The sequence below is a fragment of the Pseudonaja textilis genome, chromosome 10 (genome assembly GCF_049901715.1).
Source record: "Pseudonaja textilis isolate UNSWEBS1 chromosome 10, rPseTex1.2, whole genome shotgun sequence".
Taxonomy (NCBI): domain Eukaryota; kingdom Metazoa; phylum Chordata; class Lepidosauria; order Squamata; family Elapidae; genus Pseudonaja; species Pseudonaja textilis.
Window position 1 is genome coordinate 26,134,179 of NC_141999.1, and position 12,773 is coordinate 26,146,951.

The 12,773-nt window shown below is 50.4% G+C and overlaps 2 protein-coding genes across 2 annotated transcripts; both read left to right on the top strand.

Moving 5' to 3' along the window:
* The first annotated feature begins 28 nt into the window (after positions 1 to 28).
* On the top strand, positions 29 to 11,693 carry CCDC9 (coiled-coil domain containing 9). Its single transcript, XM_087940235.1, has 15 exons — positions 29 to 288; positions 381 to 485; positions 562 to 717; positions 796 to 996; positions 1,101 to 1,184; positions 1,266 to 1,442; positions 1,696 to 1,889; positions 2,020 to 2,066; positions 2,182 to 2,305; positions 2,406 to 2,499; positions 2,691 to 3,078; positions 3,190 to 3,356; positions 9,192 to 9,270; positions 11,251 to 11,332; positions 11,502 to 11,693. Exons 1-15 carry the CDS (start codon positions 286 to 288, stop codon positions 11,557 to 11,559), a joined length of 1,959 nt encoding a protein of 652 aa, XP_087796361.1. The 5' UTR covers positions 29 to 285; the 3' UTR covers positions 11,560 to 11,693.
* On the top strand, positions 11,618 to 12,310 carry C5AR1 (complement C5a receptor 1). The gene has a single exon (XM_026721488.2). It carries the CDS (start codon positions 11,618 to 11,620, stop codon positions 12,308 to 12,310), a length of 693 nt encoding a protein of 230 aa, XP_026577273.2.
* The last annotated feature ends 463 nt before the right edge of the window (positions 12,311 to 12,773 follow it).

Here is a 12,773-nt window from a genome sequence, read left to right on the forward strand (position 1 = left end):
TGGCAGTTGAGGGCGCTTTAGGCCGGTAGCCCCGACGGGACAGGACGGGAACCTCCTGGGCAGGCCCTTCCACGGAGGGACGGGACGTCGCTTCTCCCGGCCGTCTGCCCGCGGGCGCCTGTTTCTCTACGGCGACGCCCCGACCTCCGACCGAGGCGTGGCGCTGGAAGGACGACGCAGCAAGCAGCTAGAACAGCCTTCTCCGGAAGGAAGTGGAAGCGGATCGGCGGCGCTAAAGGCGGGCGCGCGTGGGGGCGCCCGGGCGCTTCGGGCCCGGCGTGGAGGATGGTAGGCGGGGACCGCCCGGGGGCGCGCGGGGGGCGGGGGTTAGCGGCGGGGGAGGGGGGCGCCCGTTCTCCTGCTGCTCTCCTTCTCCGCAGTCCGCCGAGCTGGAGCTGCGGTCGCGGGAGGAGAAGGACGCCGAGCTGGACAAGCGCATCGAGGCGCTGCGGCGCAAGAACCAGGCGCTCATCCGGCGCTACCAGGTGGGCTCCGGGCAGGGGGCGGCGGGGCGGCGGGGCTCGACGGGGCGGCTGAGCGCTTCTCCCTTCGCCCGCACAGGAGATCGAGGAGGACCGGCGCAAGGCCGAGCGGGAGGGCGTCGCCGTGACCGGAGCGCGGAAGGCCCGCTCGGCGGAGGCGGCTGGGCAGCCCGAGAGACGCCGAGTGGAGACGGAGGCCGCCAGGCTCGCGGGACGAGTCCCGCCGACGCCCGAGGTGAGACCGGGCTGAAAGAAGGCCGGGGCGGGGAGCCCTGCCGCCGCCCGAGCCTCACGCGCCCAGTTTCTCCGCCAGGGCCGGCGGGCGCTCGGGAGGAAGGCCGCCGCCACGGGAGGCCGGGGAGAGCCGCAGCCCGGAGCCCGCCCCCCGCGAGCCGAGGCCGGCTGGGCAGGGCCGGGCGCTGATGGAGAGGGCGGCGGGCCGCGGGGCCGAGGCGAGCGAGGCCGGAGGCCGCGGGGCCGAGCGGGCATGGCCGGAGGCGACCGGCGGTCCCAGGTAAGGCGGCGCGGGCAGCTGGAGTTAGGGTTAGGGTTAGGGGCGTGCGGGGAGGGGTGTCAGGCGGCGGGGCGCTGGCAGGGCTGTTTCTCTCCCCCCCGCAGGAGTGGGAGGAGCGGAGGCGGCGGAACATCGAGCAGATGAACGAGGAGATGGAGAAGATCGCCGAGTACGAGCGCGGGCAGCGGGTGAGTGGGGTGGCGGGGTGGGGGCAAGCGGGGCGGGCGGCCACAGGCTCAGCTCAGGCCCGGCTGCTCTCTCCTGGGCAGGACGGCCTGCAAGAGAAGAACCCGGTCCGCAACTTCCTGGATGACCCGCGGCGCAGTGGCACCTTCTCCGAGGTCGGCAGGCGGGAGGGCAGCCGCCGCCACGTCCGGAACTGGGGGGGTGCTGACTTTGATAAGGTCAAGACGGGCCTGGAGCCAGACAAAGAGCCGCCCTCGCTGGTGCGTTTGAGAATGGGCGTATATATGTGGGGCAGTCGTTGTGGGGTCCCAGTGAATCCTCCTTTGCATGCGGGTGTGCACACCCACACACCCACACATACAAAAGCTGGGTTTCTCAATGGGAGGTTCTCTGACTGGACCTGGACCACAGGCAGCCTTCTGTGTGTGTGTGTGTGTGTGTGTGTGTGTGTGTGTGTGTGTGTGATTGTATGTGTATAGGAGGGTCCTGTCCTCAGCTGGCCTCTTCTGGCAGGGCCGGGGCAGTGGCCGGCGCAGGGGCCTGAAGACGACCTTGGATATGACACTTTCCATGACTGGCCGCGAACGGGCTGAGTACACTCGCTGGAAGCAGGAACGGGAGCAGATTGACCGGGATCGCTTAGCCCGGCATCGCCAGCCCACTGGGGAGTGGCGCCGAGAATGGGATGCTGAGAAGACAGATCCCGTGTAGGTGCCCTGATCCCACAGGGTGGCTGCAGACCTTTTGGGGGGCAGGGGACCAGGAGGGGGATCTCTGGAGCAGCTTAGCTGCAGGAGTGGGAGGGTCTCCCTTACCTCTGGCTTCTCATCTCCACAGGCTGAAAGAAGGCAGTGAGCCTCGAGGCTCATCGGTTGACAAGCAGGGTAAGGAGGGGATACAAGCTGTGGGTGCTTCCTCTTTGCCCAAGTGGGGATGGTCCCACAGGGCAGAGAGTGGGCTTTTGACAAGACATCGCCTCCCTTTGGACCCCTGTTGTAGAGCACTCCAAGTATCCTCCCAAACTGCCCACTTTTGGGGAGTTCATGGTTGGGCAACCTGGGGACCGACACCGGAAGATTCAAGGCCGTGGGTGCCCCCGAGGGAGTCTTCCCAAGTCCTACAGGTGAACACGGGCTGGGAGGGTGGGAGCTGCAACAGAGGGTCTCTCTGCTGGTCCTGCCCTGGTGTGAGACTCTTGACTCAGCGTTGGCTTGTCTCTGCAGCATGCACGACAACCGGTGGGAAAAGGAGGAAGCAGACCGGACGCTCTCTGCATCTGCAGGGGAGGATAAGGTAGAGGCTACCTCTGTGCTGCAGGTGGGCCTGGAAGCCAGTGTTTCTTACTGTTCCCCAAACCAATCTGGGAGACCCAGGTGGGCTTCTGGGGAGCTCTCCCTTGGGCCAGAGTTAGAGGCCTCTTCCCAAGGCAACTGTGGTCTACGATTGAGTCAAAAATGATTCTTAGATTTCCCCTGTGATCCTTTTCTCTCCCACCTGGGATCCCCCAGACAGAGCCACAAATAACAGCAGTGACAGAAGAGGATGAGGAAGAGGATGAATGGGAGGATGTCAGTGGGGAGGAGGAGGAGGAGGAGGAGGAAGAAGAACCTGAAGCCAACAGTAGCCAGGATTCTTCCTCAGAAGAAGACGGGCCTCGTCCCTCCTGCTCCCCCCTCCCCCCGAGGAAGCCTAGACAACGGCTCACCCTTCGGCCTGCTTCACCTCAAGAGGCTGCAGCCATGGAGGGGCTGCCCGTGACCCCCTTGGGGCTAGCAGAGGGATACGAGCCTGTGTCTGACTGGGGGGAAGAGATGGAGATGTGCTCTCCCCGGGCCAGCAGCAACAGCCAAAGCCTCTTGGCTGCGCTCAGGGAGGAACTGCCTGCTGGGACTTCTGGTAAAGAACAGAGTGTCCTGGGGGCTCCTGGGGCAACCCGGGAGAGGTGGGGCAAGAGGAGGGTGTATTTTACTATGGGATGCTGCTCAGGCTGTTCTTCTCTTCCTGCAGGAGTGGGTTCCCTGGTACCACCGGCAGCGCAGGGATCTCTCCCCATGGACCCCCCAGCCGGAGGGGCAGCTTCTGTTTCACCCAGAGGCCCCGAGGCAGAGATAAAAATGGATGCAGAAATGCCCGAGCCCAAAGAGGTGGCTGGCCAAGCAAGGTGGAAGAAGGGGGTGAGTAGGGATTTTAGCTTAAGGTTTAAAATATACATGCATTGTTTTATCATTATTTGCGGGGGATTTTTGCTGCTCTTCGCCCCGAAAAGCCACCAGAACAATAAACTTCATAACAGGGCAATTTTTGGTCATCTAAGAAGTTGGAAAGAAGAAAATGAGTAAATGAACCATTTCAGTTCAAAAACTAAAGGTCTCCCCAAAAGTGTTAGGCTGAGTTTGAAGACCCTGCTTAACCAACTTGGCTTGAAACTTAATAGCCCATTTGCAGAATAGGCTCAGCTTGCTTAATTTTAAGTTTTGTGACTTGGCCTGTTGTTCCCATACAGTTGGCTTGGTTAGTTTATGGCGCTGTGTAGTGCACAAGTATCAAAGGCTAGGTAATTTGGTCATCGGCCAGTCACTTGGTCTCGAGAAGCTCAGGATCCGCTTTGACCAGGTCTTTGCCTGTGGCCAGCCACCTTCCAGGGGCTGTTTCGTGCTTGGTGACTTTTTCTCTCCTGCCCACCAGGAGCCTTTGGAGACGGAGGCACCAGAGGCTGCCCCCTGACAGTTCTTTTCCAGAGCTGCTTCGAATGCAGCTGACAGCCTGCCGAGAACTTGAGCCAGACCATCAGAGCTGCTGGGTACAGTTGTGACACACATGCATTCTGCATATTTGTGGCACTCTTGAACATTCTCCAGAATTTGGGTTAAGCCAGCCAGCCACACACCCCCAACTCCCCCATCACCCTTTAGTGCTCTTAACACACAAATCGTGGACAAGTGGGGCCTGCGGCTCTGCTCCCAAACCACCTGTAATCTTTCTTGGATGGGAATAGTAGTGTCCTCCCACCAGCCCAGTCTTTTGTGTAGGAGGAGTGACCTGGGCCCTGGGAGAGAGTGAGGCCCTTCCTGTCACAGGCTTCTCCATTATCATGTACGAAGTAAATAATTTCTTGACAATAAAGCTTGCGTGTGTCTTGTCTTCCTGCCTGTCCCTTGGTCATCTCAGAAGCACAAGTGGGGAAAGAAGAGAGACCTTGTGGACATGCCTGGGGAACGGAGTGGCTGTGGGTGCAGAGGATCATTGCTGGAGTGGAAGCAACAAAAGCTTGAATCATTTCTTGGAAGGAAGTCTGGCCTGTGCTGGAGAAACCAGCTGCCCTCTGCCAAGGCTCTGACACCATGCTGACCAGTGATAGGGAGCCAAGGAGTGGCTTCTGGATAGTCTCAATTGCAATTCTATCCCTGGTTATTTGGCCCTGCAATCGGCATCCAGCAGTACACGGTGGTGCCTAAAGCTTGACTATCTGGGTTCCCCAGAGTCTCTCTTGATCCCATGAATCATGGTTGGAATGGGTGTCCTGGTGTCCTTGGTATATTCATTTGTTAATGGCAGGTAGGGAGACTTCCAGCTTCAAGCCCCAGTTTTGGGGGGGAGGGTCCCAGGACATAGTGCTCCTGCCCCTCTATGTTCATAACATGAAATGCCAGATGAGTTCATCCGCTGACTCTGGGTCAGGTATCACCGGTGTAACACCTGAAAGCGATGTACCCACATGTCACTTTGGCCTACAGCAGCAAACAACCTGGCACCTCTATAATGTGCTGCCCAATCCAATTCTTGGGGTTCCTCAGCCCATTTGGTTTTGGAATGCTTCAGTCTCCCCGCTCGATAAGGTAGTGCAGATAGTACTTCCCATGTAAGGGGATGCCCTTTGGACCGAACTTTTGCTTCAGGCTGTTGGAATGAGCCCATTTCCTGGCCCAGATGAGGTTGGCTGCCACCTTAAAGTTTGATTAGGAAAATGGATGCCTGGGTGGCTTCTAAAAGGTATTCAGGGAATTTCTGACCCCTGTTTGCTTGGACTCTGACATCCGGAGATGGTCTGAGCTCTCAATGAGATCGCCTCTGAGTTCTGGACAGCAGCTTGGTTTCCTGAGGAGCTCAAGATGTGTCAGACCTGCCTCAATCTGATTCCTTAGGAAAGAAAAGCCCTTGACTCTATTTGGTTAAAGCAAAGGGTTCTTTTACTAAAGGGGTTGATTGCATGTAAAGTCAAGCCAGCTCTGAACTTTGGAAAGATAAAAAAAGGATAGCCCTCAGCCCATCCCTCCCCCCATGACCAGTCCATTTCCAGTCAACCGGAGCTTTCCAAAATGTTTTGAGAATGCTGAGTTGTTTGAGGATTGTCCTCATATTTCTGAGGGTGCCTGGCATTAGGATGCTAGTGCAAACTGGATGCAGTTGTTTTGGTCTTTATCACCTGTCATTTCCCCTCTCCCGATTTCCCATCATGTACACACACAGCTTTATTGCCCTTCCGTCCTTTGATGATGGGGTGCCTGTCAGGTGCCAAGCTGAACCAGGCAGAGCTGATGAGATGTATGTCTGATGTGATCCAAAGGATCAGGATCATATGTTAAGTTGCAATTCAGATTTATATTGCTGAAGCCTAGCCACAAGAATCTAGTTCTAAATTGGCACCAGAAAAGGGTGAGCGGAATTCAAGAAGGCTTGTACTTGGATCATTTATGGAATTGTAATAACACTAAGCTGATTATGTGCCCCCACCCACCCCTATTTGTTTTCCTACGTGCGACCACTAAACAGTGTGGGAGAACCTGGCACAGGTGGGAATAAGCACATTCCCATTAATTACTTCTATAGCTAAAATAAGAAAGCTGGATTAAAACAATAAACTGGACATGAACATAAGTAGCCTTGAAGTGTGGAGGTTGTTGATCGCCTGAATAATGATCCAACTTGCTCATGAGTGCAAATCAAACCACCAGACAGTTTCTTAAAAATGGCAACTCAGATCAAAGCCCACCAAAACACACAATTAAGATCAACAGAAAGGATGGAACAACTAAGTGTCTATGGAGGTTTTCTTATCATCCAGGTCACAGCTCCCCCAAAGCTGCTTTTCAACAGAGAATTGGACTTTAGCAATTTGGACCAAAAGTGAGATGGTGGTTACTAGAAATGCTTGGAACAATGTAAGGTTGCTGGCGTCTGGCGAAAGACTACAGTTGCAGTTGTTTTAAAACCAGGTAAAGAGGCCAATCCCCAAGAACTACTGCCCAATTTCTCCCTTTTGTCAGACCTACAAAATATCCTCACTGTAGCTGTAGAACCCCTTCTCATACGAAAGCAGGTTGGATTTTGCCCTGAAAAAAGTTGCCCTGCATAGATCCTTAATTTAACCCTGTATATTGAAGGTGGATTCCAAAAGGGCAATGCAGTCACAGATCTCATGGCTGCATATGATACCATTGATCTTGGAACTCTGAAGCAAGAAGTTTATGATATGACTAAAGATTTTAAACTTACAAATATCGTTAGGAATCTGCTTCAGAACCACATTTTTGTGGAGTTCCGAGGAAGGTGAGGTAAATGGAGGAATCAAAGGAACAGCTTATCACAGAGTTGTGTATTGGCTCCCACTCTAATATTTACACCAATGATTGGTTGCTTTCTGTAGGTAATAACAGCAATATGTATGCTTGAGCAATGACTCAATGAGGATAAACATCTGAGAAGGTTCAACCATGTTTTAACTGAGGCCCTTTTAGAGCTAGAGCGATACTAGTTTGCTAACCACTTAAGACCAAACACAGTAAAAACTCAGGTATGTGCCTTCTGTCTGCACAATAAGCAGGCTGCTAGGATGCCTGTTGTATGGAATGGGGTGTTATTGGAGCATTGCTACAGCCCTAAACATTTAGGGATCATTCTAGATAGGACCCTAACATATAGGCAGATTGTGCTAACACTAAACTGAAGGTCAGTGGGTGAAATAACATCCTCGGAAAATTAACAAGCTCCATCTGGGTTGCCAAACTAGGGGTCCTTAAGACAACAGCTCTAGCTCTTTGCTACTCGGCAGGCAAATAGCCCTGCCTGGTCTAATATAAATCAGCACCTGTGAAAGTAGATGTTGCTCTGAATGAAGCTAGCAGAATTATTACCAGATGCCTTAAACCTGCCCTTCTAGATAAGACCTACCATCTAGCCAGGATTGCCCTGCCTGCTGTTTGCAGAGAAGCCGCAGCAAACAGAAAGAGACTCAGTCTTGAGACAGAGAACATCAATCTTGAGACAGACAACCCCCTCTCTATGGCCTGCAACCAGTTCAGCTGAGACTAAGATCTAGGAAAAGCTTCCTTAGGTCAGTGAAAGACTTCAAAGAATTTAAAAGCAGTGAGGATGGATGGAAAGGTACAAGGAGCCAACACTTGATAGAAGCAACGTAGAAGCTGACATCTGGGTCTGGTAAAAGTGGAAAAGATGGAACTTGTTCATTAACAGACTGTGCACAGGTACAAGAAGAGCCAGAGGCACTCTGAACAAAGGGGGGGTATCTGGTGGCTTCTGCCTTTGTGGATTGTGGTAACATGCAGACAACAACACATATGTACTGTGTACCTGTCCTTTGTACCCTCAGTGCACACTTGAGGACCTCATGGCAGTGCGACAATACAATGTTGCTAGTTTCAGGGCAGGATCTGTTTAACTTGTACATACTTTAATCTTTTATTTTGTATTTTAAATTTTATGTCGCATATTGTGCATTATCTTCATTGTGATGCTTCTGACATGAATAAGCAAACAGGCCTGCCTGAAGCAAATCTAAGCAGAGATGGATTGGTTCGAGCCAGACACTTCTCCCTCTGCAGAAAGCCATAACTTGATGCAAGAAACATCGCAGGATGCTTTGGGCAGAGTGCTGGGAGAGAATGAGTATAGTAATGATTCAGAGATGTGTTCCAGCAGGGTGAGATGCTATACATATAGTGGTGTAAGTGGCCTCATGTCAGGAGTCCATACTGGCTTTTCCCCTTAAATTATACCTGATCTGCAGGTAGTCTGCTGCAGCATTTCTGTTCGCATGGCCTGATATCCATAAGGGACGAGCAAATGTACTGGAAGGTAGCTGGGCTTGCAGGAGTTCTCTCTGTTTCCTAGTAATGCTCTGCACTATTTGTGGAGTGACACCCTTCCACCCTGCCTCCTTGTACCTGTAACATTAGTAGAAAAATAGCTGAGTGAACACTTTGCCCCAATGATAGTCTATGCATTCTGAAGAGACAGGATTACTTTCATGTGCAACGTTGCATGCTGACATCCCCAGAACATTGCTGGCATTCGTTTGTCCAAGAAACTCATTCCCCATTGTAATACCCTGTGATCTTCTGAAAGGGAGGGTGGCAGACAAAGAACTCAGTAGGATGGTAGCTACAAGAAAATGTCCCACTGGGTCAAGGGTGGTGGTGTTTCAAATTAATTAATAGAGGATCCTCTCTTCTTAGGAACTCAGCCTGGCCATATGAAACTTAGTTCCTGACCACCCTTTGGCAAGGTTGCTTACAAATCCCCCAAGTCCCCAGGCTCCTAAAAATGCAATAGGGCTGGTCTTCTGTGCATCCTAGGAACCTGCATGCTATGCCTTGTGTTGGAATAAGAGGGAAAACCCCACTGACCCTAGAGTGCCCTTCTCTGATTCGGAGCAGCTGGTGTGAAGCTAGAGGCTAGGTGTAAGGTGATGGCCTCAGCAATAGACGGGTGGGTGTTTTCATTCTGCAGCCTGCAGGACACGTGCATAAGCCTGAGCGTCATCAGGGGACAAGGAAGGCATGTGTCTCTCCTGCTTTCCCAGAGCCCTGAAGGTGTCCAGTTATTTAAGGGCCAAGTAGCATTTTTGACCTAACGGAGATCTGTAGGGCCAACATTTGGGAGATGAAGGTACCCAATAAATACCACAAGGATATCCTATTAATATTTGATTGAATTTGGTGCATCTGGTTAGGGAACACTTTTTAACAATAAAGTCTAACTTCCTCTTTTAGAGTGTCCAAGCCCCTCCTTGCAAAATTGCCATCTTGTCATCTCAAGCAGAGGCTTCACAGCAACAACTTGTTTTCCACCGTAAGTGCAGTTTCTGTCTTTTTTCCCCCACCTGGGACTATGTAGAGGTTTCTTTCAGGCCTTTTCACATTGGATTAATTTCCCTGTTAAACTGTGCATCATTTAAGGATATGTATTTGCTTTGTTTGGTAATCCACACATACTTTTGCATCTCAAGGGATCTTTCCAGTCCTTTGGATACAAATGATTATCAAGAGCCAAGTGGGATTTGTCTGCAGGACTTTTCTTTCCTTGTGCTTGAGGGAAATCCCAGGAGGGGGCTCCCTGCTCCCAAAGCCAAGGAGAAGGAGCCACTGCAGAGTGCCCACTCCATTCCTGGCCAGTAAGGCTTATTTCTGGGCCATCCTGAGCAAAACAGGTCTGGCAGTGGGGAGAACTGCCCCTACTGACCCCAGTAATCTCATCTAGTCTAATGGCAGATTTGGCTATAAATCAGAGAAATTGAGAAGATTTAATGAGTAATGTTTAGTTTTTTAAACCAGGTCAAAAATCTTCTCTTAAAACTATGGCAGGAGCTATCCCAGACATCTTTAGGTGACCCACTCTTCACTCCTCTGTCTGGGATCTTTGTGGGCTTCAAATGTATATAGCCAAGATACCACTGAAAAACAGCGTCCATTGGCTTTAACATTGGCTGTCAGATTAGGCAATGTATGCGGGAAAAACATCAGCAGATTCATATTTTTAGATTTGCTCAATCTTTCTCGTTGTTCCCTCCCATCCATGACCACAGAACTTTTGACGGAAACTAGATCCTACATACCAAAGTAAGCTGTCTGAAGCCATTTGCAGTTGAACGTCTTCTAAATTTAAAGTCGGGTATCCTTTTTCTTAGGATTCCACTGAACATGAAAAATAAGCGATGAGAAAGCACCAGACAAAATAGTCAAGGGATTCACAGCACAAAGTTAGCTTGAAGTGGAGGTGACAGACTGACTCAGATGGAGAACTGCTGTCAGCCAAGACTGTCAGTTCACTGGGCCCTGGTAAAGATGGTAGAAGGAGCAATTTGCCAAAGTTTATTTATTAATATTTAAAAGCTCTCCAATAGCCGAAACTCTCTGGGCTATTTACAATAAAATGCATCAACATGTACAACTGAAATAAATACAGTATATATAGAATAAAATCAAATAAAATGTAGAATGAAAACCACATACAAATTTGGCAGCAGCATTGTGGTCATTCAAAACCTAAAAAGATGCAAATTAAAAGGCAATTAAAAACCAAGGAAGGAAGAGGGCAACTGTGCTATATTTTGCCTGAAATTCTTATATAGTTCTGAATTTATTCTGCCATACAGATCTTGTGAACCACAGTTTGTGAAGGATGGAATATTATTCTGGAACATGTAGTGGCAGCTTTTTTAAAAAAATAGTTGGGCTTGCTAGCACGCTTGATGAAGCCAAGATGTGGTGGGAGGGCAGCTGTCTTTGAGGACCAGGATGTTCTACGGAGCCACAATTCAGTGTATTTGCTTGCATGCTGCATCTTTTAGGAACCCCGCAATTCTACTTTGCCGATCTAGATTTAACATGTTATGTGAACCCTGGGTTTGAAGGATTAAAATATTTACTTTCGTATCCAGCCATTATTTCTAAATATCAGATATGCAGACACAGCCTCTTGCTGTGTCACTGACTTCTTCTCAAACTAGTCCATGCTTTGTAAACCATACATTTTTACTTTAATTATACCTTATCTCAGCTGATCTTGAGGTTTTGTTTTCTCAGATGTTTTGAGTATGTGTTTCTCCATCAGCTTTATTTCTAATCTTCCCAGTTGTTCTGGGTTTTACCAACTTTTTATAATCATTTTAGAACTTCTTAGAATAGTTTACCAACAAGTGAGAACTCACCAGAATAGAGAGGTCCAAACTGAGTTTTAAAAAAACAACTGCCTTTTCCTGAAACAGGTGAAGTTGGTCTCCACCTTTTGGGGGGACAACACCCATCTCCTCTCTTTCTTGTTCCTTTACAGAACTCCCCACCACTTGGAGATGGATTACCCTATGGAAGGTCTTCCAAACATTTCTGACTATGATTATTCAAACTTCACCGAGGTACCTCCCAGTGTAGAGGGAAGCTTGAGTCTCATCATCCTGCTGGCCCTTGTCCTCTATGCCCTGGTGTTTCTAGTGGGCACACTGGGCAATGGGGCTGTCATCTGGGTGGTGGGGTTCCAGATGCAGCGCACAGTGAGCTCAGTCTGGTTCCTTAACCTCTCGGTAGCAGATCTTCTCTGCTGCCTGTCTCTGCCTGTTCTGGCTGTGTCCCTCGGCTCCGATAATCATTGGATGCTGGGAGATTTTGCCTGCAAACTCTTGCCCTCTATTGTCATCCTCAACATGTTTGCCAGCATCCTGCTGCTGGCCCTGATCAGCATGGATCGATGTGCCCTTGTGGTGAAGCCTGTCTGGTGCCAGAATCACCGTTCAACCCGCTTAGCCTGGAAACTGTGTGGTGCAGCCTGGGCTTTTGCCACCTTCCTCACTCTGCCCTCCTTTGTAACCAGAAGAACACAATACCACGAGTTTCATCACCTGACGCTCTGTGTGGTCGACTATGGCCTCTTTGGTATAAATCACCAAATTGCTGAGGTCTCTGTGGCCACCATACGCTTCCTCACTGGCTTCCTGGTCCCTTTGGTAGCCCTCAGCCTCTTCTACGGGCTGCTGGTTCTGCGTGTGCGCAGTAGTCACTTCACACGCTCCAATAAGACTCTGAAAATGGTTGTGGTGGTTGTGGTGGTCTTTTTTGTCTGCTGGGCTCCTTATCACATGATTGGCCTGATTCTGGCCAGTAAGAGTCATACCAGTCCCCTCTTCCATTCCCTGAACCAGCTGGACCCTCTGACTGTGGCTCTCGCCTACACCAACAGCTGCATCAACCCCATCATCTATGTCATTGCAGGCCAAGACTTCAAGGCTAAAATCCTGCGCTCGCTGAGTGCTGTGTTGCGCAATGTCCTGAATGAGGAACTGTCAACAGCCCCCTCCCAGAGAGCCACAGAGGATCAGAGCATAAACACAACCTTGTAAGCCCTTCCCAAGCAAGCCCTTTGTGTTTCTAGCTATACGCCTGCTCCCCTCCGGCTGGAAACGTGTTTACAGCAGCTCTCTCTGGCCATTCTGTACTAGTTTTGCTATGATGCAGTAATTGTAGCTGACTCTCGGATCACTGCTTCCCCCTTATTCTGTGATAAAAAGAAATAGGTGGACAGAAATGTACCTAAACTTTCATGAATTGTTTCAGTATGTCTGTGTATGTGTGTACAAATATAAAAGGAAATATTACTGATATACTAATCTTTCACTTATTGCAAATTATATGGCCCTTCATTTCTGAGCAGGCTACAACTGCTGATCTCAGAAGACACAAACTAAAAACCAATCCATCTGCTGCACCGCCATTAGGCTACTACTTTTCTGTAATTTGATTCCTTTCATGGACTAAACCAGAACTTATAGAGCAAGTTTGGCCTGATGGTTCAGGCACAGGGCT